The 25,687-nt window shown below is 48.9% G+C and overlaps 1 protein-coding gene across 1 annotated transcript; it reads right to left on the reverse strand.

The window, feature by feature from the left end:
• Positions 1 to 14,321: 14,321 nt before the first annotated feature.
• Positions 14,322 to 18,719, reverse strand: C4H4orf54 (chromosome 4 C4orf54 homolog). Its single transcript, XM_050896404.1, is given in 3 exon segments — positions 14,322 to 17,161; positions 17,164 to 18,204; positions 18,542 to 18,719. Coding segments are annotated over 3 exon segments (4,059 nt in total).
• Positions 18,720 to 25,687: the final 6,968 nt, after the last annotated feature.

Here is a 25,687-nt window from a genome sequence, read left to right on the forward strand (position 1 = left end):
TGTAAAAAAAAAGCTAAGGCAGATAAAGACCAATTTGGTGGTATTCCATGCACTCCCTTAAGGGTGGTGCTAGTTCTTTATTTTTACTTTTTTGTGCCAAAAGCAAAAATAATCCCTCATTTTTCTTTCTTGGGGAATACAGAAGTCCATGTTTTTGACATGCAGTAAGAACAACTATGATGTATAAAGAATGATTATTTATGAATATATTTTAAAGTATTTAGGTGTTTTAGGCCTATGATCAATCCTCATTCAAATATTCAAGTACAATTCACATCTAAATGAGACCATGAATTCCTGCTTACTCAGTATTGCCTGTCTACAAAAAAGCAGGTTTTATTTTACATGATTTTAAAGGATTTTCCCTTTTTTTAAGCAGTCAGAGCTCAATTATTATTATTATTTATCTTTTTGGGTTTTTTGTTAACTGCTATAGTTGATTAAAACTGTGAGGTAATATTTCCAGAAGTACTTACGGTTGCCTTAATTCTGTTCCCATTGAAATCAATGGTATAATTTCTGTAGTTATCACCAGGAGCAGAGTTAAGCCAACACTGGTTGCTCTTCAAGGTTGCCTCCTGAAAATTTGTGTCCCTGTGTGTAATCAAGGCGGGTGTATTTCAAAAAATGAGCATTCACTAAGGCAATTCTGAACTATGATGAAGGAAAAGGTCCTGAAAGAAATCCATTTTGAATGCACAGTCTAGTGAATCCTGTGCAGAGCCAGAACATTTTCTTCTAGGTAAGTTAGGCTCATATTTCAATGCAAAAAAGTAATCACTACTCATACAAATCCTCCGATTAAAATGACTTATACATTTTGCTCATTCAAGCAGTGTCTTCGTAGGAACTGTGTAAAAAAAAAATATGTTTTACATTTACAACAGCATTGCAGATTAAGAAAGAATATACCTCATCCCAGCTCAGCTGATCTCTGACATGATCCATCTGATTTAATTTTTATAGGACAAGGTGGGTGAGTGCTGGTTACAAAAAAGTAAAATAAAAAGCCAGGAACAATTGTTTTTCAAAAAAACAAAACCAGGCAGGAAAAACTCATAGATTGTCATAGAAAAAAAATGTATTGCAAGAATGAAAAAAAAAAATCCAAATTCTTTTGTATTGTAAAAAACCATGAGTGCAGAAATCTGCAAAAATCAAACTATGAATGGGATGAAACAGTCTGCTTGTTGTCTTTCCTGAAAATGCTGACACACTTCTAGTCAAAGCATAAATAAAACAGGTAAAAACACAGTGTAAAAAAATGGTTTTGTTTTCAGTCTTGGTTTTTTTCCGTTACCTTCTGGGTTGGGAAGGCCTCTCATTGGGGAAGGAATGGTGTTGATAGGGGCAAGAGGAACCATTTAATTCACCACCACATAGGAACCAATAACGTGAGTTGGGCACCCACTTGTCCTGGGCTCCCGCTCTAGTCAGGAGACGGAGGTATCTCCAGAGGGTGGTGTAGACCCCAAGCAGGATGCACCATGTGCTGGAGGTGCCTGCCCAAATCCTCTGCCCAGAGGAGAGGTAAGACCTAGGCGCCCCTCTTCAGTGTCGACACTTACCAGAAATGAGTTAAGGCCAAAGCGATACCAACACTGCTGGCAGTGACACCACCCTGTAAAACAACATGGCCAGCACTGCCAGCAAACCTGCTCCTCAGCCTCAGCCTTCAATGCCCTCTTTCACTCCTCTGCTGAAGATTTTACACAACACCCCATCCCCAGGCATGCCTCCTCCCTCAAAGAGGGGCAGTTTCTCCTTCCTCCTTTCCAAACCTCCGCTCCTTCTCCCCAAACACAGTCTTTCTTTCAGCAAGGCTCCCACAAAGCTGTCTCTTCCCCTCAATATCCACACTCAAAGTCTGCACCCTCTATTTTGTAGACACTGTTTGATACCTCCACTACTGTTTTAGGAACTGAAAGTGAAGACAAGCTTTTACATTTGTTATTACTACTTGCTATTTGTGTCATACAAAACAAAAATAAGATCAGAGCTAAGTATTCACGCACCTAGAAAGAGGCAGTCTCCTCCTGCAGTGATCTGACACCCTAAATATAGAAGGTGGACAAAGAGTGGCACAAAGAAATAGCTATCATCACTATTTCACTTGTAGAGAATTGAGATATCAACAGATGATGACCTCAACTCCACATCCTAATTTGCATCAACAGTCTGCCAGGCTCACCCATGACTTCACAACCCAAAATCGGAATAAAGAGGTTCTAGATAATGCAATTTGTATCTGTATGATCTGTGTCTGATGTCAGCAATCCCACTGCAAGGCTTACCCCCTCTCAAATTTATCAAATCTAAGAACCTTCTGAATATGTGCTGGTAAAACAGGGCCCTTTGGCACATAAAAATAATGTCACATCGGTGCTCACTTTTAAAAAAGCATAACATAAAATCTCTTCTGATTACAAAAGATAATCCGGCTATTGCCAAGTATCTGGCCAACAACACCAGGTGCGCTTCTCCTTCAAGTGAAATGCACAGGTCTGTTCAACATAAATACATCAAGTCTCCCAGAAACACTGATCTGTGTCTTTTGCTTTTTTATTTACTCATCGAGCCCTGGTACAGCTTGTTGAGGAAAATCGTGTGCTCACCTGCACTATTGAAAACCGGTCTTCCAGAACAGGACAACCAGCCTGTAAGGGCAATTTTGGGGCTTCCACAGCTTTGACAACATCCCTTGAAACTAAATCAGAGCCTCTGAGGCCCACGTTGCTCTTTCAGAAGCGATACGTGTCCTCGTGGATACCCCTGGTATCGCAGCAATACACTTGCTTCTGAAGCTATCTGAGCCTAACAGCTGGACATAATGGGGATTCCAGAAGGGGTTTAGTCCAACAGCTGGGTAATGGAAGGCCACGGCTTCCTTACGTGGGCTCCATAGCTACAGAAACAACAAAACTGACAATCTTCTAAAAATAAGGTGAAATTAACACATTGCTCAAGCCTGCATTTGAAGTGCTAACACACTTAGGGTTACAACCAAAGCAAACACTATGAGCATTTATCAAATCAGTGGGGATTAATCACAAATATGCAACATACATCCTTAATAATGCCTATTACGCGTACTTTGAACTAATCAGCAATGGTAGCAATTAAACAATAATTCATAAATGAAGTTTAGAGAAGCAAACAAATGCTCAGTCCTTTCTAATTGGAATCCACAGAAAGAACAATGCAACGAGAATCCAGCTAAATCCAAAATGCAACCCACTTGCAAAAGAGATTTTGAAACTTTCCCCCTAAACTTTCAAGGAGTGCTAATTTTTAAAGAGTATTTTTCATATACTCTTCAAAAAATATTCAAATTCCAGGATTCAGTTTCTCACTCCACTCCTAAACATATTTGGGTGCAGAAAGCACAGGGAAATACAAAGATCAATGGTTTGGAAGGCAGACCTCCCCATGAGGCTATGAATTAAGCCATCAGTGCAGTACAGGTTAGCAGATACCGCGACTAAACATCATTATTTTTGTAACACTTGACCATAAATTACTGCTGGTAAAATGCATTCTTTCCTACCGATAATGGATACTAACCAGAGCTGCATGGGTGTAAATCAGCGTGATCTCAGAACAGCCTGCAATCACGCTGACAGCATCTTCCTTTCCCTTTGTTAGTGGGAACAAGATCATAATTCTAATTATTTCACTTTTAATAAAATTAATTGCTACTTGGTGAAAGGTGCTAGGGTTAACACACATGCAACAACTTGTAAAATACTTAGCCCAGATTTCCAGTGAATACATGTTGCTTATAAAGTCAGCTCTGACTTATTGAGAGCATCTGGTAGAGAATTTGTCTGGCTACACAGCGTAAAAGGAACTGCAGCCCTTAAGTACAGATACATTTTAGGAGTTACAAGCCCATATAATGCATGCTGCAGTTGTATCTTAGAACACAGGAGGATTTGTTAAAAATAGCAAAATAAGCAGAAGTCCTGTTTGAGCAAGGTTTTTAACCACATTTTGAACTTGAACTGTGTGCCTTGTCCAGCAGAGGTCAATGGAAAGCAGGGCAGTGGCAGAGCTGGGCTGGCAGGCACTATTGTGCAGCATCAGGTTCAAATTTGGTAACTAGATGATAGGTACCTCAAAAATAAAACAGCTGGATAGATAGTGACAATCCAAGATGACAGCAATTCTAAAAAAGTGCTTTTTCTTTTTTTTTTTTTTTTGAAGTGCTTTGTTTTATCCTGGATAACTTGCTTAGCTCTGACATCAGGGAATTATCTGCTTCTCATTTCGCTTTGTTCCCACTCCTTCTGACAAGAAGTGCTGCATTTCTACCTTTTGGTCTCGTCATTCCTACCAGTGATGTTTTAAAGGCTATTTAGAAACTCATAAGATTTTCTCCACCAATCTTTGAAAATCCCAGACATATTTCACCTGACTTTGCAGTTTAATTTAAGGTATCATAAGAAACCCTCTCACTTTAATTTCAGTGGATTCTTGTAGCGTGAGGCGCATTGCTGTTGGACAAACACTGGCTGCAAGACTGGGCCCCTTAGGGAAAGGTTAGAGTTCATGTCTTTCAGCGTATTTGCTTTTGACCTCTCTTTTGTAGAGATTTCAGCTTAAAACGTCCACCTATCATGAGAACCCAGCAGTGCTGTGAAGAGCTCGTTACACAGGTCCACTGAAATCAGGCTCCAGGAGCTCTTCTTGGAGAAAAGTAAAGGAGCAGTTCCCAAACTTTCCTGTTGGCAACCCCAGGTCCCTTTGCAATTTCAGACTCCTCTAGTTTGAACAAAGTGATCTAAGGCCTTTCTCTCTGCTCTACACACCCACTATTAATTTGGTTCTCTTTTAGTCATCCTTTGATCTCCTGGAGTCACCCAGCTTGCTCCTGTTGAGCTAAGCCTGTGTGGCTGCGCTCTCCCCAGTTCATTCCCCCCTTTTCCCAATTCTTTTCAACATCTATTCTCATTCCTCTCTGAAGTCTTTTGGGTCTGCCAATTAATCCATTTGTATCTCTGTATAGGAATGACTAAGTATAAACTGGCAGTGAAGTCACTGATGACATCTATCGTAAATGCAATGCCAAGGTAACAAATTCCAAAAAATCCGGAGAGAGAGAGAATGTCACAAACACCAAACTGCTGTTTCACCAGTAAACCTGTGCTTCCAGCAAGGTAGGAAGACCGTGTAGCCATGTCTTGGAATGATACAGCAAATTCACAGTAGATGTCTTCATATTTTATTACTCACAGATAAATAATGAGGTGGGAATCTCTTTTCCTTTAAGCATCTAGGGCACGTGATTAAGCGAAAGATCATTATAATGTGCCCCTTACATACTGAAAACTGAGAAGTTAAAGTGTTCTTTTAAACTGCAAAACTAATCTTTTAGTTTTCAAGTCCATTTTGTGATTTTTCGGTGTTTGACTCATGCTTTTTTAAACATTTGGACTTGACTTAACATCAGAAAGCTACTCAATCTCCATTAGGGTAGAAGGAGCACATGAAAGCAGCAAAAGGTTTTTCCTAGCAATAATTCAAGCAATACTGCTATCCACTAATAAAGTGATCCTGTTTTTGATCGTATCACAATATTAGACAATGAAAATAGCATAGAGAATGAGCAGAAAAAAGTTGATTCACCCCACCAATTGCTCTCTCTGAACACATTACAACAGACAAAGACGCAGTTCTTTGGAAACCCAAACCCATATACCAGTCAAAGTTAGTCCACTGAAACTGGGGAGTTCTTTTTTCACCTAAGTTATATCTGCGGGAAAAAAAAAATAATTAGACAGAGTCAAATGAAGCAATGCCCCCAGCTTCCCCTTTGTCCTAAGAGGGAAGAATAAATAGTGAGATCAGGTCAGAAAGAGACTTGCAACACTGGGACAAACTCGGGGAGACTCTGAGTGCAGGGTTTTGGATCTGCTTTCCAGTGACATCTTTTCTTCTGTTATTGTTTACACGTTGAACCAAGTAATGCCTCTGTTATCACTGGTTCTGCAAAACAGCAAAGGTAACTTCACAAACATACGACCAAGCAGGGAACTGCAGGCTTACTTGAATGTGTCTTTTACTGAAAAATACATTTTATTTATCATAACATTCAAAAAAAACCCCAACATAATACAAATGCTAACTCATTCAGTTACAAACTTTGGTACTCAGCGGTTTCAGACAGTCTGTTCTCGCGTGGTCGTGACATACTGAAGCATTCCTGACGTGCAACACGCTGCTAGTGCAATTCTCAGAGCGACTCCGCTGTCCTTCAATCCCAGGCTCACGGCATCCTGCAGCGGGATCACTTTGGCTTCGGCTACGCACTTGCCACAGTGTCATCTACATTGAGAGCAGCTCAAAGAGTCCATTTTTCTCCAGTTATACATCTTCTTTTTTTATTTTTTCCCCCCACAGGCAACAATCATCAACACAATGTGTTCACGGCATTTTCCCCTTTGCCTTATAGCCCACCGCTCTCTCATCAGACATACCACCCACATCCTCTTAACAATCATTATCCTTACTTCACATTTGCACTTTTAAATATCTTCACACTGATAACCCACCCCCTTAAAAAAGGGAGGAAAAAGAAAAGAGAAAAAAATGAAGAAAAAAAACCAGAAAAAGGGGAAAAAAACACAAGCATTTTTAAAGTATGTGTTCTCAGGTAGCCACAAGTTAATGGTAATTTATAAGCATAAGGAATGACACTTTGGCCATCAACACTAGAGAGTAAAGCTAGCTTTGAATGCAGACAGGGGGGGGAAAAAAAACCACACAACCCATAAATACATTTTAAATCATTCACCAAGTGATTCACCGAGGATTAAATTTAACTGAGTGAAACCAACCCTGCTGCAAAAGACCAGAACATCATTCACGCATCACTCCAGTCCTGCTCAAGCTTTTAATTGGATCCTGACCTAAAACGCGTGGAAGTGGCTGGCCGGCTGTGGCAGACCCCGAACCCTGACGGCAGGGCGGGGAGGGAACTCGAGTGGTGCACAGGATTTTGCCCTGCTTTGCACACGGGGTGAATTTCAGCTGTAACATACTATGACTGCACCATGAAACATATAATACTAGCAGCTTGTGAACCCTGACACGGAGGGCTTGACTCTAATCCAAGATATATGGTTACACACCACCCCATCGGCTGGAGAAATTCACCACTGGGTATACATGGAGGAGCACCATATTACCAGATTTTTTTCTGGCGACGTTTCGTGGCGTTATCTGCTGGGTCCGGCTAGACTCAAGCCTAGAGCTCTGGTTTTATCCGTATAAAGTGAAGAACCCGGGACTCGGGTCTGCAAGGCACTTGGCGCTCTGGGCTAAGTTCAGCAAAGAGTTGCGTTGATGGGTGAAAAAAACAATGATTGCGCTTCCACTGAAGTTCCCAGGAATCTGCTTAGATATTTGAAGTTAGAGATGCATGTGAAGGCTTTGCTGGACTGGGTCTGTGAAGCGAAGCTCCTTGCAAAACTGACCCCTCGATGCAAACATGGAGTCTCTTTAGTAATGGACAAAATTAAGCAAACACTGTTTGACATTAGGATTGACACATTCCACTGAAGAAATCTCCCCTGAGAAAATAAATAGCTGTTGGTATTGCCTCATTTCATTGCTTTCGTCTCCACAGGCAGTTAAAAAAAACCCTGCAAAATTTTCCTCCAACAAATACATGTTGAAATCCTGGGCACTTGTTTTCTACGCATTTTCTTCCTTTCAAGTACACCGAGTGAAACTGTAAACCCTGAGTTTGTGTGTGCAAACCTATATCTTGTAAACTGCAACATGAAACTTTGCTCAGAGCACCGATATAGGAAAAGATAGGACAGAAACATTTTTAAACACGGATGCTAGTATTATAATGTACATACCATACACGTGTATGTCGCAGTGGACGATCTACTCTGGTACCTGCACTGTCCTGCAGTCCGAAGTACTGTTTCGTTTAACACCGATACTCTAGTCGTAACATCTATGGACTTACCAGTCATGAAACAGTGAAGAAGCATTCATTTTCTTTAAGAGGCATTCAGCCCAAATCCCAGTAGGAAGTTAAAGCTTGTAACAGTAGAGTGTACAACTGAAGAGCACAGGGATTAAGCTTACACGCTATATGCTCTAGCCGGGCATGCCAAGCTCTTTAAAAAGGGTTAGAATAATATTTTTTCATTGGATTTCCACAACGATGAAGATAAATGAGAAGATATATGTTAAATCACTCACTATCTGTATACTTGCAGTGCATTTCATCCTGAGGGCACTTTCAATTTGTGCCTGTAAACAAATAAATTGCATTGAAATACAATCTCACACGTATGGTTAAAGACAGTTGTAGCTGAGTTTTCTGTATCTCGTGAGTTACTCAGGAAAATGTAAACCTGGGACTTTCTTTAAGAATGGAAAACCCTGAAACTTCCTTAGCAGCAGGAAAACTTGAGAATAGGTACAGGAAAATCCTGCCTGCGGGCAAATGCTTAAGTACAGACTTTTGGGTTTTGCATTTAGATTTTAAATTTCCAACCTGTTACCTCAAGAAAGCTTTATGCTAAATAATTTAGGCTTGATCTTACATTTATTGGCTTCCCAAAGTGCTTCACTGAACTGAAATTTTGGGCAGGGAACACACTATTGTAGTTTAGTTTTACTGTCATGATAACAATTCTCTTTTGCTGAGACAAACTGGTTGCTGGCAACGAAAGAATCAGTTTAAGTAGAGTTCAACATATGGACATATATATCACCGCATTTTGAGTAATCTTATTTTATATTTTCTTGTTCAAAAGAGGAATATTTTCTTAGCAAATGCAGATAGCGTGGACATAGCCCTCAGATAAACCTGCCAAACAACAGCTAAAGAAACAACTACATATTATTGGGGCTGTAACATTAAAAAACTCCTCTCACAGGGGAATCATTAGGATTATGTTTTCAGAATTGTTGCAATTTAAGGAAGAATAGACTGCAGTCTTAAAGGAAAATAAATGCTGTCCTCTCCTTTAGAACCAGGATCTAAAAATATTACATTCAATTTCTGGCTTTCCAGTATTTAAACACTGTCATAATTAAGGCAACTTGTGATGTTCAACACAGTACAGAGGAACAAACAAAAACCGAAAGCAATCAATCAAATGTGTTTTCTGACATTGACACAATCTGGTTTGAACCATGCCAAAAAATAAACACTAAAGATAATCCTAACACTACAGATCTCTCCGTTTGCAATTCCAAGTGCAGAAGTACAGAGTACAAAATAGACATCTGATCGCAAACTGTCAGTGAAACCTATGGGGAAGACCCTCATTTACTGCAATGGGAGAGAGCTGAGGGCTTCATTTTTTTTAAAGAGTTGCAGGGCTGCGCTGGATCATCACAACACATTCCAGGGACCTGGACGAAGCTGTGTGTCAATCCACACTGAAACACTGCTGCATTTACACCCTGCGTTTTACAAACAGCTGTAGTGGCACTACTACCGCTAGCCACCAGCACGGAGCCAACGCCTAAAGCCTGCAGACTGGCTTCAATATCAAAACAACTTTGCAGAAAATAATGCAGTAATTTAGTGTTGCTCGCATAATTAAATGTATGCGTACTCCAAAACTGGGGGGTATTTCGGAGAAAACAAGAAACTTACACACTTGTTTTGTATGATGAAGCAAAAAAATGAGAAAACTGTAGAAGCAGTTTTTAGGACGAATGTTTAGTTACCAAGTGTATTTCAGATTAAAGGACCGTGATTCTTCTTCCTTATCCCTGTAAAAAAAGAAAACAAAGAGAAAAGCATCATTAATAAAAAGTAGATTGCTAGAGAGCTGCCACAACCATTTGAGCAATCTTTACTGCTCCAGAGAAGTGCATAGTATCTCCTTCGTTGTCACACTATTCTTGTTACTAATTTCCTAAGCTACTACCAATAATCAGACTTTTTAAACCAAGTCAGTGGTCGGGCAGCCTTATTTTTTGAGCAGAAGCAATCCTTGCTGCTCAAGGTGTGAAACGTGCAGTGCCTTACAACCCCGCGGCTCCCCGCGGACTGGTCCTGGGGAACCCCATGCATATAGGTAGAAAGAGGGCAAAGCAATCCATTCGGGATTTAAGAGATCCATCTGCTTAAGTTAAAGACCTGAGCACTTTACTTACCAACACAGCATCCAGCATGGCGTACGCAAACAAAAGTGAAACAACCCGTAATCATGCGCTCCGAGATTTGTGGAACTAAGCCTTAAATACTGGCTCAGGAAAGCATCCCAGGCAAGAAGAGTCATTAAGCTCACTGTTAACTTTTATTGGTATCAAGGTTAAGTGCTATTTAAACGTTTCCTAAGTAGCGATGGCTTTCAACACAAGCTCACGCTTATTTCCATTCGTAGACTGATTTACTAGATCAAATCCTGAAGCCCTTTTAGTTCTTGGAATATTCTTGTATTTCCCACTAAAATTGGATGGATGCTTTACTAAATTCTCAGCGAAGGCATCAGCTTAAGTAAATCCTACGTACTGCATATTTCACTGTAAGTTGACTTTTTGACTTAATGTAGACCATACGTTCTGCTGAATAGGGCACAACTAAAAGAGAGTTTAAAAATATCAATTTATGAGCCTTTGAAAAATCATTCTTTATGCTATCCACACAAAATTAATTTTTAAATGCAGACATAGATTGTCTGATGGCAGGTAGGAAGAAACACAACTAATAAGTATATTTGCATACTCCGGTGACAGAACTGCTCACATTTGACTTAGCCTACTTTCACCACAAAAATAAATGCCCCATGTATTCCTGTAACTATAAGGTGGCTTCAGTTTAGGCACATGTTTGAACAGAGCAAGGAAAAATACCCTTCTAATATTGGCAGTACAATTTACTACAGTTACTTTCTACTTTGCTACATGTTATTTTCTCATTTATTTACCTAACACAAGGCAGAAACTCCCCAGAATATAATGTGGGAATAGATACAAAAGTTAAAAACACATTTTCAGTCCTTCAGGCTGGGAATGAGCTCCCTTCAGGCAGTCTGCTCACTGCAGATCAGGGCTGTCTAGGTTTGGATGCAGGCAGATTGGCAAGTTGACTAGAAGTGAAATTAGCATCATTTTTTTTCCGTAAGAAGGAAGAAGTGCAGCAGGCAAGAACTATGTTGCTAAAAGCTCACCAACTACTGTGAGGGAAGAAGCGGAGGGAGACAAGCAACCTCCTGGTATCTCTCAGAAACATGTACATATTCTCTAATATTTGCTGTATATCAAAAATTTAAGAATTGTTCAGAAATGGCATCTTAGATTTTGCCAGAATCCAAATTGATAGGATCCATTTTATCCCATTGATTATGCAGAAAAGAGCACCAGCCAGAGAAAGAAGTGCTGGAAGAGCAGCAGGTGTGCAGAGGATTTGGTGCCAGCAGCGCCACGGGCATCACACCACCACCAAAGCTTCAAGTCAGCTCTATCATGCTGATCTCCAAGAGGTGACAGAGACCAAGATGGAGCAGTCCTTGACACGGTGACACAGTTTGTGAATGAAGATGTGAAAAAAACAGAGTAAAGAAGGGAGGAAGGTATTATGTGCAGTGCAGAAAGAAATACAGGAGTGGAAAGAAAGAGCATTCATTCAGCTTTTGGCTAGTTAAAAAAAGGGACCTGAAAGGACAGTATTTTATTCAAACTCCATGCTCATGTAATGAAGTTTGGCTGTTTTAAAATCCATTTCAGGATCTGCACAGCATTGCTGCAATCAAAAAAACCCTGATCTGATGTGAAAGCAATTGGAATGAAAAAATGATCAACAGTTCACCCTCTGATTCATATGAAATTATAATCCTGTTCTTGTTAGGGGAAAAACACTACGCCAAGCAAACACACATGTTTAATTAGGAAGAGAAAGACAAAAGAGATAAAGGAAAAGAAGGGAAAACCAAAAAAAGCAGATAATAAAAGAGAGAAGAAAAGAAAAAATTATCCACAGGGACATGAAAGCTATGCAGGTGAATGAAAATGCTGAGTAGATACAAGGACAGAACAGAATAACGGGAAGAAGGCTATAGATGCAATTCCCCTCTGGCATATACCTTATTTTCCACTGAGAGCTCTATGAATAACCAAAGTCTGATGACAAGCTAAACACGTCTTGCAGCATGCAATTAAAATCATTTGTTTTACTGAGTTCCAGAACAGGTCGAGAAAAAAAACCCCACACTGTATCCATCATACACCAGCAGGACAGCTACCTCAGCAGGTCTGAGACGGCAGGGAGGGGGCATCCCTGTCTGTATTAGACAACATGCATCTTGGCATCATTAGTGGTAAAAGATGAAAGTCTTCAAACTGCTGAATGACCTTCTGTAATGAGTACGCAAGTTTTTGCACCACCAGTCTTTTGGGGCAGCTTGCCCACCTGTCTCACAACGGTAGAGCTCCGACATAACACAAAAAAGCAGAGCATCGATGCAGTTATTAACTGCACCAGTGAGAAAGAGCAATTTGCTGAGAGCATCACCGCTTCAGTGATACACCAGGCATTGCAGGCAAGCTAGCTGCATGACGTGGCAGGATAACCCCCTGGGAAACGAGGGGCAAATCACACCAGGAAATCCGATGGGTTTCACTTTTAAAGAGTGATATAAGAAAAGCTAGAGCTTTTCATTTAAATAACTGCTGTAAGATAGAAATATATGTACTATATACCACACCTTTTCAAAAACAGCAAGTCCCTAAACTGAAATCTAACAAATTCCTTGTGCTAGCAGTCCGAATTCAGCCTACAGACCAAATGGAAAAAATCAAATATCTTTTGCCATTTTATCTAGATACTCGGTCAAAACTTTACTGACAAGATCAACTCGAGTAGCACAGCAGAGCTCAAGTTAAATTGGTACTTTGCCTGTCCTGAGTGACCCCATAAGGGCCTATGAAAACAATTTCATTTATATCCAGGATAAAAGAATGGCACTTCCAAGATAAAATCTTTACAAGCAGAGAAGAAGTAAGTGCATAAATCATTTCAGTAAGGTTTCAAATAATAATAACAAATAATCTACTATGCAGTAGCAGATGATGCAAACTAAAAGAACTACAGAAGCGAAAAAAGATAACCCAAAATGCTGGAAGAAAAAATTTACCCTCAAGCATGCGGCTGAACAAAACTCAGCGCAAACTGGTGACAAATCCAAACCTCTGACTGTTGCTGCTGTTCCACTTTGCCTTTTGATAAACACCAAGAACAAACTCCGTGAGTCTTCGGTAAGCCACGAAAGACTTTGGTAGCTCTGCCCAACACCGCACTTGATAAAGATGAGCCGTGTGTTCTAATGTAAGAGGCAAAAGGAGCTGCGACACCCATCCTGAAGGCACTTTCTTAATATTTCAGGTATTTTAAAATGAAATGTCATAGTTCCTTGATTATTTTGTGCAAGACATCCTGCACCCTGGTTTTGATGCGTGCTGTACGCCCAGTCCCATGCCCTCGTCCTTGCTCCAGAACAGGCACTCAATGCTCCCACATGCGCATCCCCAAGTTTAGAGGCTGGCCCCAAGTTACAGCCCTAGGTAACCGGACACTGGCGGGACTGCGGCAGGCCAAGCTCGGAGTAGCCGTGCAAAATCGTGATTTGCAGCGGTGCCCGTGGGCTCCGCTGGAGCCCTCCTGCAGCGCAGGCAGCTGCGGGCACCCCTGCCCCTGCCGGCAGCCCCATGGCACCGTGGGAGGACACCAAGGTCTACACCACGTATCCTGCTCACAAGAAGGACCCAAAATAAGGGTTTGCCTCCATCAGACCCCTCTCCCGCTTTTCCCGAGGATGAGGAGAAACAGGGGCTCAGGGCAGAGACACGGGCGCTCGCCTCCCCTTGGGAGGAAGAGGTGAGAGGTGAGAAAGGGGAGACGTGCTGCCGAGGCGGCGGGGCCGTTTCATGGCTTGCAAGGTGGGTCCAGAGGAGGTGCCCAGCCACACTCCCCTCCCCGGGAGCAAGGGGACCCCATTGAGACAGGGACCCCCAGCCATGGGGCTGCACAAATACAGGCTGTGTGACAAGCAACTATGGTGTGCTTCTACTGAAACTGCCTCCAGGCCAAAAAAAGGGGGTATTTACCTGCTCCAAGGAATACTGAACCGCACTGATGGGAGCGTGTAACCTTTGCGTTTCTGTCTTACGCCTATATTTTAAGTCCTGGTGAGGGCCCGCCTGTGGACCCCGGGCCCCTTACTTACCCCCCTCGAGGAGAAGCTGTGGCACAGCTCTCATTTGGCAGGTAACCCAGTCGGCCCTTAACCATCACTGGCGACCGCCATGCCTAACGGCCTGCATCCACTCACCTGCGCTCTTCACCGGTGCTCTACCACGAAGCGCATAGTGGTGCCGTCAAAGGAGGGCGGCGCGACGATCCGTGGGCCGGTGGCTGGCGCGGTGATGCTGATGACCGGCTTCGCCTCGGCTGCCCCACGCCGTGGCGGCGGCGGGCCCTTGCCGGTAGCCACGTAGTAGGGGCTCTCGGCGAAAGCCGCCTCTGCCGCCGCCGGGCTGCCGGGCTCGGCCGGGGCGCTGGCATCGCTGCCCGGGTGGGACAGCGGGCGCGGCAAGGCGCCCGCAGGCAGCATGGTGGCAGCGGGCAGGAGGCCGGGGTAGAGCATGTACGTGGTGCCATAGGCCCCGGCGTTGAGGGCCAGGGGCGAGAGGGGCAGCGGGATGGGGGCGACAGCCGGCTGCTGGGGCACCGGCACCTCCACGTACTGCCCGGTCTCGGGGTCGAAGAGGCGCCGCTTGAGGGGCTGCTGCACCGGCGTGTCCACCAGGTAGTACTGCCCGGTGCTCACGTCCAGCAGCACCTTGCGCTGCGTCTGCGGGAAGGGCTCGGCCGCTGCCGCCGCGGCGGGCATGGAGGGCGAGAAGCAGAGCAGCGGCGGCGGCGCGGCGCCGGGCAGGGCGGCGAAGGGCAGCGCCGGGCGGTAGAGGGCGGCGGGCGGACCCTCGGCGGGCGGCGGGGCGGCGGCGGGGGGCTCCTCGGCGGGCGGGGGTCCGGGCGGGGGTCCGGGGCTGCCGGGGCGCTTGGCGGTGCCGAAGGGCTGCAGGCTGCACAGCGCCGCCGCCGCCGCCGCCGCCGACACCGGGCTGGGGCGGACGCCGCCGCCCGCCCCCGACACCGGCACCGGGGAGGGGGGGGAGCAGGGTTCGGCTGCCGCCTTCAGCGGCAGGGCCAGGTAGTTCCCGCAGTCCGGGCCCCGTTCCGCATCGCCGCCGCCCGCCGGCAGCCGGGGGGAGCGCGGCGCCGCCTGGCCCCGCAGGCCGCCCTCGGAGGGGGGCTTGCCCGGCGCGGGGGCTCCGGCTCCGGCTCCTCCGGCTCCGCGGAAGGTGAGGAGGGCGCGGGGGGCGGCGGGGGGCTCGGCGCGGGGGGGCGGCGCGCCGCGCTGCCGCTGCCGGGCCAGGCTCTCGAAAGCGGCCGCCTTGGCCGAGACCTTGTCGGCGGCGTTGTTGGAGGGGCGGCGGGGCAGCCGCTCGCTGCCCGGCCCCTTGCCCGACGGCTCCTCCGCCTTATCCGCCGGCGGCGGCGGGGGAGGAGCGGCGGCGGCGGCGGGGGGGGTCGGCCGGGGCCCGGCACCCCGCTCCTGGCTGGCGATGAGGGAGAGAACGTGGCTGTCGGTGATGGGCAGCGGGTCGCTCTTGCGCTTCCACTCGCGCTTGTTGAAGCTGTACAGCTCCTCCATGCTCCGCACCGCCGCCGTCAGCTTCTCCAGCGCGTTTTGCACCGGCGCCGCCTTGCCCTCCTCCCGCGGGTCCTCCTCCGGCCCCCGGCCCCTCTCGGCGGGCGGCGGCGGGGGCTGGTGCCGCCAGGGCGCGGCGGATTTGGAGACGATCTTCAGCACGGCCGGCTGGCGCGGGTCGCTCTTGTTGGGGGCGATGGTGGCCACCGGCAGCCTCCCCGAGGTGCGGTGCACCAGGACGGTGCCCTCCGGGGGGCAGGCCGGCGCCCTGCCCGCCGCCTTGGCCCCCGCCTCGGTGGGCTTGGTGCTGGCGTGGCCGACCGCCTGGCAGGTGATGACCACGGGGGAGAGGGACCTGGGGACGCCGGCGATGACCAGCTGCTGCCGGGGCTTCTGCTCCGGGCCGCCCTGGTCGGAGGCGACGCTGCCCTTGTCGCTGCTGTTATCCCCCGAGTCGCAGCTGTAGGAGCTTTTGATGAGCTTCCGCACGTCCCGCACCTGGTGGAGGGGCCCCTGGGCTCTGTGCTTGCCGTCCCTCATGTCGCGCACCAGGAACTGCGGCACCTTGTCGGGGCCGTCGCCGGCCTTGGGCGGCTTGGGCTGCTGGCCCCTGCCCTCCTCCGGCGGCCGGCCCGCGATCTGCGGCGTCAGCAGCTGGGCGATGCTGAAGGCGGCGTCCCGGGGCTGCTGCAGGCTGCCCAGGCTGATCTTGATCTCGGGGGCTTTGGGCTTGGCGGCGGCGGGGGGCGAGGAGGCGGCGGCGGCGGAGCACTTGGTCGCCCGCTTGCCGGGCTCCTTCTCCCGGGGGGTGTGCTGGATGGCGGGGACGAACAGGCGGGACATCTTGGTGGACTTGCCGGCGGAGAACTCGCCCAGGTCGGCCCGCCAGTCGTGCCTGGGGGAGAGCTTCAGCTTGCCGACGGGCGCCCTCTCCTCCTTCCTTTCCGCCTCCCGCTCCTTCCAGGACCTGAAGGCGCTGTTTTGGCTGCGGAGGAAGGTGGCCTTGATGGCCTCCGAGGCGCTGCGCTTCACCTCGCACAGCTCCTCCGACAGCGCTCGGTCCAGGCTGCGGCTCCCCTCGCGGGGCGTCGACGCCTTGGAGGCCGGCGACCGGCCACCGCCGCCCTCGCCCGCTTCCTCCGCCGTCGCCGCGGTGCAGTCCGAGCCGCCCTCCGAGTGCCGGGAGCTCTGCCGCTGCACGCCGCCCTCCCGCTGCCGCTCCCGGCCGCCGCCGCCGGCGGGCTCCGGCTCCCGGCCGGCGGTCAGCCCGGTGTAGGAGGTGTCGGTGATCTCGCCCCGCTCCATCTTGAACTCGTGCTCCAGCTGCATCTTCTTGGAGATGACGTTTTTGAGGAGGCTGGAGGCGAACTTGGACTTCTTGCTGGACGCCCCCCCGCGCCCTCCGCCGCCGGCGGCTCCCCGCCGCCCGGCTCGGGGGGCGGCCCGGCCTCGGGGGCATCGCCGAGGTCCAGCAGGGTCACCACCCGGGAGCCCGCTCCCAGCCGCCGCGGTGCCTCGACGTGGGCGATCTCCCCGTCGAGCTTGCTGACCACGAACTCGAGGGCTTTGGTCTGCGACCGGCCGGAGCGCAGCAGGCTGGGCTCGGCTCTCGGCCCCAGGCTGCCGCACTTGAGGTCCAGGTAGGTGGACCAGCGGTTGATGCCCAGGGCATTGTCGGGCAGGGAGGCGGAGGAGGCGCGGGAGCCGGGGCGCAGGGTGTCGAAGTAGGGGTACGCCAGGCTGCGGAAAGCCCTGGCCGTCAGGTTTCGCACTTCTTTGTCGGCATCGTCCAGCTCGCTGACGGCGCTGGAGGCGCCGCTCGAGTGCTCCCCCGCCCTGGCGGCCCCGCACCGGGTCTGCAGCCGCGCGGGGACCGCGATGAATTTTTTCGCGTGGTCGCGGACCGCGTCCGGTTTTACACCCGCATTGCGTTCAGGAGCCGCGGGGACGCGGAGGCTCATGTCGCCTTCATGCTTGGCAGCGTAAATAGTGTTTTGCTTTCCGCGCGCGTTGCTAGACTCATTTATAGCCCGGGAAGCGGCTTTGATTGATAGGAGAAGCTGGGCGGCCGGGCTGCCGGCGGGGCGGCCGTGCTGCTTGGACCGGCTTTCCCCCGAGCTGGCGCGCTTGTCCCCGCCGGGGGTGTCGTGTTCAGAGGTAAGGCTGACGATCTCGGTGCTGCTGGTGTTGTCGATGCTGTCTGTCTGGTTGTTGGGGTCGCTGGTGGTCGTGCTGAGGTAGCAGCTATTCTCCTCCTCCTCCGTCGGCGTGTCCCCCGGGGTCTCGTCGCTCCCGAAGGAGGCGTAGTCCACGAAGGAGTAGATCACGTTGTTGTCCTCGAAGTCCCAGCGGGCGGCCAGCCCCGCGTCGAAGTCCATGTCGTGGTCCACCTCGCTCAGCTGGATCTCCTGCGTGCTGATGTAGTGCGCCTCGTCGCGGCCGCCGCCGGGGGGATGCCCGGGGGGGCGCCGGGGGGGCCGCCTTGCGCCCCGCGTCCTCGTCCTCCTCGCTTTCGTAGCCGAAGGAGGACGAGGAGGTTTTGCCTTCCGTCGACACCGGGTCGCCCATTGCGGGAAAGCCGCCCGCCTTGGTTACTGGCGAAGGGCAGGAGGAGGAAGAGGACTCCGGGCAGCCCCCCGCCTCCGGCGGCCCGCCGCTCCCTGCCGCCCCCCCGGAACCGGGGCCGGAGTCAGCGCCGCATCCCGCCCGAGCCGCCGCGCCCGGGGAAGGCGGGCGACCCCGCCCGCGGTCCGAGGATGCTGGCCCCGCGGCCCCGCCCGGCGGCCCGCCGCTCGCCGAGCCGCCAACATCCCCGGTCCCGCCGGCTCCGCTTTCCGGTGCGGCACCGCCCGCTCGCTCCGCGCCGCCGGCCGGGGCCAACTCGGGGGGCTGGCGGCTCTCCTCCGGCCCCCGCGGCGAGCCGCGGATCTCCACGTACGCCGCCGCCTCCTCCTCCTCCTCGATGGCCGCCTCCGGGCTCGGGCCCCCCTCGGGGCCGGCGGGCGGCTGGCCGAGCGCGTCCATGCCGGGGCCGTCGGGGCGCGGCAGTGGCCCGAGGGGGCGGGCAGGCACGTGCCGGCAGGGACGGGCAGCGCTGCGGGGACGGGGGGGGGCAGCGGGCCGCCCACCCCCTGCCCTCCCCTTCCCTTCCCTCCCCTCCTCCGCCCGGCGCGCCGGCTCCCGGCCCGGGCGGGCATCACCGCCGGGGGGCGGAGGGGTCGGGCCGGGCCCGGCTCCCCCCGCACCGCAGCCAGCCGCGGGACAGCGGAGGCCCGCTTGGTCACCGGGGGGAGGTGGCTGGACGCCCTGCGGGGGATCGCGGGACGGGCCCGGGTCGCTCCGGGTTTTTCCGGGATGGGCGTCGCTTCGCCGGTCCCAGGCGCGGACTATAGATAGAGCCGGCGTCACTTACGCCGGTTGAACAAAATCCTATTTTAAACGTCTGTGTTTGCCGGACTAAAGGCGCCCGGACACCCCTTGGAAGGGGGGAGCCGCCCCTGCCTGCAGAGATGCTGCTGCTGCCGCCCAGCTACCCGGGGAGCCGGTGGCACCGGTCTGGAAGAGGCAGCTCCCAGGGCACCGGCTGAGCATGCAGGCTTGCCTACACCAAATGCACCCTCATCCCACACGCAGCAGTGGCTAAACAGCTTTTTTCTTCCTTAAACTACCCCCCTGCACCCTGTGTCCCCACTCGCAGGAGTTATGTTGCAGAGGAGCACCCCATGGATGCCGGCCTGGCCCTGCGCCTTCGCAGGGGTCCGTGGTCCAGAGAGCCACCGGCCAAGGGACCCAAGCTGCCTTTTTCCAGGAAACGCCAGTTTAGACATAACCAGCACTTAAGACCTATTAATAGGCATTTCTATGGCATGCCTGACCTTTGGTGGCTGAGGGCTTTACTGAGCGGTCCCCAAGATGACACACCAAAATCACTCCAGAGCCATGGAAGGAAAAGGCAAGCTGTTAAACACTGAGGAGGAGAAATGGAGGAAAGCGACCAATGTTGGGAGCAGCCCTCAGGTATACAATGCAGATAACAGCCTAAATTTACAGCTTAAAAAACAAATAAGCACCCACACGCTTGGGTGAGCAAGCTGGTGTTGGGCTGGTAACATCCAACATTAGGTAGAGGAGCGTGGTGGAAACCCCCAAAGCAAGTACCAGGATCCGTGTCCGTACAGCTGCGTGCACTGGCATGAAGGGCATGGTGTGTGGCTCTGCCAGGGATGCTGCAGGGATGCAGGGACCAAGAGGCGAAGCAGATGCCATCCCAGACCTCTCCCCAGCACTGTCCACGTTAGAACAAGGGTTTCCCAGTGCTCCCAGCTCCTCACCCCAACCCCATAGCCAGGCTGCTCTGCTGCCGTCCTCCCTGTGGGGTTGCAGTGTTCCTGCTGCCTCCAGGAAAAGTGGCCTCTCTCCCTTTACTGAACCCAAGCGGCAGCTTGTGAGGGTCCCTACAGCAATGGCAGATTTCATACCCTGTTTCGGATAAGGGTCTCTCTGCTGCTTGGAGGAAAACAAGTGAGGTGGCTCCAGCTCTTGTTACCCTACATAGATACATGGTAGTTTCTTAGGCTGCAGACTACAGCATGAAAACTATTGCTGAAGCACCAGGTGATATTTTAACAGAAAGACACATCCTCCAAACTCAGAGGGTTTGGAGCAAGTCAGGTCATGCGTGGTGAGGCTCTCCCCATGCAGCAGGGATAACTGGTTCCCATCCCTGCTGAGGCTGTCCTGCCTCCAGTGTGCTTTTAATGAGAAGCTGGGCACCAGCTCTCAGGCGTATTAGGCTTACCCAGCCTTAATCTTTCCTTAGCCCAGGTTCACGTAGCTTCAACTCCCCTTGTACACACAACGACTGTGCAGTCCTCCACAGAGCTGTAGTCAATGGCATCAGCATTCCCTAAACACAACTTCACCAGGTTTTGTGTCCCCTCCACACACATTTTAGACTTGCCCCTCTGTCCCAAGCAGCCATAACAAAAAAAATGACATAACTAGAGAAAGACAATATTTTAGCACCTGATTAAAGAGACATCTTGGTTTTAATTGGCAGTGGGACAAGAGTAGATCCTCAAATACAGTCCTTTCCAAACGCTTGGGATGCAGAGGGATACTAGGTTTTAAACCCTGATCATTCATTGTACTTGGATGAGTGCCGGCAGTGGTAGCATCCCTGCCTCCTGCTCTGCCTCTCTTCTACCAGATGCGTCCTCTCAAACAAGGTCTCTGCCCCACATTCTCACTGCCCCCACGTTCTGATCCCCCAAACCAGGGTCTCAGGTGTCAGTCTCTCACACCTTACTCTCCTCTCTAGTATTTGGTTTTCCTGCATTAAGAATACCCAATAAATCAGATCTTTGCTCCCGAAACCTGCACAATTAAAAGTGGTGGTGGTTTTTTTTAAGTTGTAACAGTTGTTCATATACTCCTGCCAAGATCCCCAGACAAGATCCCCACCAAAACGAGCATTGAAACTTGACTCTTTATCTATTTCCACGGTCTAGTTTCCAGCCATGGTCCAGAGATGTTTTTTCTGCTGTTTTCCTTTGGTGGTATCTTGAACTGAATCTACTCAATCTTACAAAACCAGGCGATTACTCTCACAACTGAGGCTGAGGCCATAATGGAGCACTCATACATGTATGTTTATAACATATCTGTGTCTCCACCACAGGGAATTTATGCCCTTGATGACAAAAATACATACATAAAATCCACACCTGTTCTTCTCCACTTTCAGTTATGGCTAGCGCCGGAGGCCTGCGTGCCTTAGGCAGTCAGATCAGTGTATTTCCCATGGCGCTGAGAGATTGCTACGATGTACAGAGCCGCCCAAATCCTAATGCCCTTTGAAAAAAGTGAATCTGTAACATCCAGCTTAAGTGCTCTAATCACTGTATGCGTGTTAGAGGAGGAGGAAAAAATGAGACGGATTTCCTCCTCTTTTTTTTGTATCAGAAATTTCTGCACTGATGCGGTGCCAGCCCCTCAGAGATGATTTGCTGCGAGTCTGGCCCTGAGCAAAGTGTAAAATTCCACAGGGGTTTAGGCTTAATTCCTTCTCCTCAGCCTTTCTTCTTAGCTACCTTAGTGTCAGCTTTTGTAGAGCCTGTTTCGGAGGTGCCTAATAACCCCCATGCATCGTATCCAAGGCTTGGGCGCACGGCTTGAAGCCAGGGACTGACTCCCCAGGACTGCTCCTCCTCTAGGGCTGCCTTACAAAGGATCAAAGTTCTTTAACAGCTTTGCAAAGGTGTGGATGGGGTTTTTTTCCAACTTTTTCTATATCTATTACCATTGCCAGACAAACCCTACAGCAAGCAAAAGTAAAGTGATAGACCTGTTTGCTCCCAGTCAAAAGTACGCAGGAAAACTGTGGCTCCATCATGCCTTCTTGCAAATAGCAATTTCTCGCGCTACGCTAGTGAGACATCTCCATTGATTAATAATCAGATCAATGTGATTTTACCTAACAATGTTGGATATCAGTAACTAACACGTCGTCCTTGTGATCCTAGCAATACTCAGTTGAGGCGTTCATTAACACCAATTACTTTTTGTGTTTTCCATCTTTAAATCTCTCTCGCTCACTAAAGCTACCAATATCTAAGATTTCTGCATCCAAATCTGTTGTGAAGTGTTACTGAAGCTGTCCTGATAACCACACAAAATCTGTATGTTTAATGCCTTTCGTAACGTAATAGGCACTCTAATTTTAAGCTCTTACTGTTAAAAATAACAACACACACTGTTTAGCCACATTCTGCCCTTTGCTAATATAAGGTTAGATCAGACAGGTAAAGGTGATGGGAAAAATTCAGATAGGCTGAATTATCTGTGCACCTTAAAGTACACTACTCATGGAAGTAGCAGGGAAGTGGGATTTAAAAGGGATTTGAGAAGAGGCACTTAAAAGCAGAATAAAGACATTAAGGATGAGGTTAGGGAGACTGTAACTATATTCTACATAGGAGACCATGCAGAAGAGGGCATAGGGGTTTTCCTTTAACTGAGACATGGACAGAAAAGTGAGCAACTGGTGGAGGACCAGCAGGAGGGGAAGGATTTAGTTGAGCTTTCTCTGACTAGGGAAAGGGAAAATATTAATTTGTTAATTAACATTAAGAAACGTTAATACCGCGTTACACATTTTAGTTCTCACAGCATCGAGTCACAGTTTTTAAAAACTGAAGTAGGAATAAAAATCACAAAGAAGCTAATAAAATCAGGCTGATACAGAAGGAAGATCAAAATATTATTTGCACAGAGAATGCAGATGTGGTTCCAGTAGCGAAGATGGCCTGCAGGAGAGGTTATGCTTCTTGCATGGAAAGAAATGATGGATTTCACAGAAAATAAGGAAACAGCAGAAGGATTCTGCTGCATTCTGTGCACACAGCAACAGACTTCGTTTCGCTATAGGTTCAGAGAGAGATAAAGAATGATACAGTCGTAGGAAGAAGCTTTAATTTTGGCTGATTAGTCTCTTTTGAATAGCATTTGAATACTGCTGGATTCAATTTTTCTCTCAGCAGTTTTTTGATAACATTGCGCATTGTCAAAGTGAGCTTTGTGGTAGACATTGTCCTTGAAATCAAAGCAAATGTTTGGCTAGAGTTTAGATGTGTGTGTTGAGGAGAAAGGAAAAATGAAAACAGCACCCTGATTTGCCCTCAGGACTAGTACCCGAGGAGGGAGCAAAAGCCACTTGGGGAAAGGAGAAGGGGACTTGTGGTTTGGCAATAAACAGTGAAGCCCAGCACACATTATAAATCTCCAAGTGCTACCAGATATGTTGAAAGGAAATACAATACCCACACATGCGCATTGGTATGGAAACTTTCTAACAAACCCAAGTGGAAATAAAATGAGATTTTTGTAGCCTGCACTAAGATGGTGTCTCTTCTGGGATTTAGCAAGGGCCTGGCTGACAAAGTACTGAGTCCTAAGTAAAAACGAACACCTGGATGGGTCAATCCCTTCCCGCACAGAGAATACTATGCCAGCTGAGGGGATCTTTCCTTTTCCATCCTGAGCCTGTTGGAGAGATTGAAGGGCTCTTCTAAACACTCAGTCTGCAAATGTAAACCATATGTGGGCTCCTTCCTGGCAGACCTCTCCCTTTTAGTGAAAGTCAGACCTTTCACAGGAAAGAAACTCTGGAGCTGGGTAGATTTCAAGACCCTAACCTGAGTGCTTGAGCTTGCAGGATTCAAAAGCCTTGGTGTGGCCTTCTGAATGGGAGGCCACTTTTCCTTCCAGGTTGAGACGGGATCGTGTTCTGGCCATTGCCTTACACTCCACAGTGCGCTCCCATGTAACTGAGCCCCTGCAAGAATCGGTGGCTGAAGTGCTTGTTAAACAACAACAAAAAGCCCCTGTGGCTCTCTCCGTCCCTTGCTATAAGCAGCTCCTGCTGGATGCCTTACAAGGTCTGCAGAAGATGCATATATTTTTAAAACAGATCATCCCCCTCGGTACCCATCCTTCTCTTCCAGACCCCAAAATCTCATGCCAAAACAAACAGGCAGGAATGTAATCCCAGAACGAGCTTAGATTTCTTCGGTGCTTTTCAGTCGTGCTGCAAATACAGCCTAAATATGAGTTCATGTATTTATATGGGGAGTCTGCTACTAGGACGAAATAAATTAAATACTTGCTGAATTTTGCATATGTCAGGTTAAACAGTATCTACAATGTCATTGAAACAAGAGAATATTCTGGTGGCTATTACATGTAGACAGCAAATAGCACATGCAAACTGCGGGAACATGTCTATAATAGTCTAATAAAACTATTTATATACACTTTATTGCCTTCATGAACATCCTGACAGGTGCCTGTCCAGCCTGTCCTGACAAATTCCTGCTTGCAGAGACTTCACAGCTTCCCCAGACCATCTCCCCTGGTACCTGATTAACCATATACCATCAGAAAGATGGTCCTCAGGTCTATCTGACTCCTCCTTGCTGTAAAGCCATTATTTCTGCCATGGATGGAAGAAGAGATGATTCCGACTCTTTATGCTGCAGCTTTTTGCATATCTAAGGGTGACAAGTGTGTTTCCTTCACTTTCCATCTTTTTACTAGGCCTAACAGCCCTAATTCGCTTAACCTTTACCCGTGGGACATACCTGCTAGATCTCCCGTCACTGCTCTTCGGACTTTCTTTAGCACATCTGTCTGTGCAGTGCAAAGAAGTGGCCACAAGATGCAAGGTGGAGCCTCACCCCTGGTGAGGAGAGGAGATGGATGACTTTGTGTCCCGCTCATACACCCCTGAGTAACATCTGCCGTTTTCACGTTGGCATGACCGTGTCCTTCAGCTCAGGCCCTACTGTGAGCATGTTTTCCATTCATCCTCCAGTTACTAATGAAAATACTGAACAAACACAACCGTGTTGACCCCCCGTAAGTTCACTACTAATACAAATGATGCAGTATTTGTAACTGACCTTTGAGTGTGATCCAAGCAGTCGTTTCTCACCTCATAATTTCACCTGCACAGTGCTTCCCTAGCTGGCTAAAAGAAGAGTATCATGTCATACCAAAGCCAAATGCCATTTCTGCCAAATGCCATTGCCCTATTTTAGAAGGAAGTTAGAGGGATTCATCAAGAACAAACCCTGTCAAACTCATGTTGGCTGTTATTTATCTGTTCGTTATCTTTTAAAGGCCTACAGATTGCACGTTTATGCCAGTATTTCTCCAGGAACTGAAGTTACACTGACTGATCTCAACTTTGCAGCTCCTTCCCCCAGGTCCCTCAAGGTCCTTCTTCCACAGGACCACCTCTCCTGGGTCGCTGGGGCCACTCAAGTCTCCCATCACAGGCCTGCCTTTGGAAATGAACTTTCCACAGTGACCCTATTCTTTGTACAGTATTATCGGGTAACCTGAGAACTGCAGATGTATCTGATTATTGGAACTGTGGAGACGATCGCCACAAAACCCGAAACCGTGACCTTTCCTTGAGGTGTTATCAG

The sequence above is a fragment of the Gymnogyps californianus genome, chromosome 4, assembly GCF_018139145.2.
Source record: "Gymnogyps californianus isolate 813 chromosome 4, ASM1813914v2, whole genome shotgun sequence".
NCBI lineage: Eukaryota > Metazoa > Chordata > Aves > Accipitriformes > Cathartidae > Gymnogyps > Gymnogyps californianus.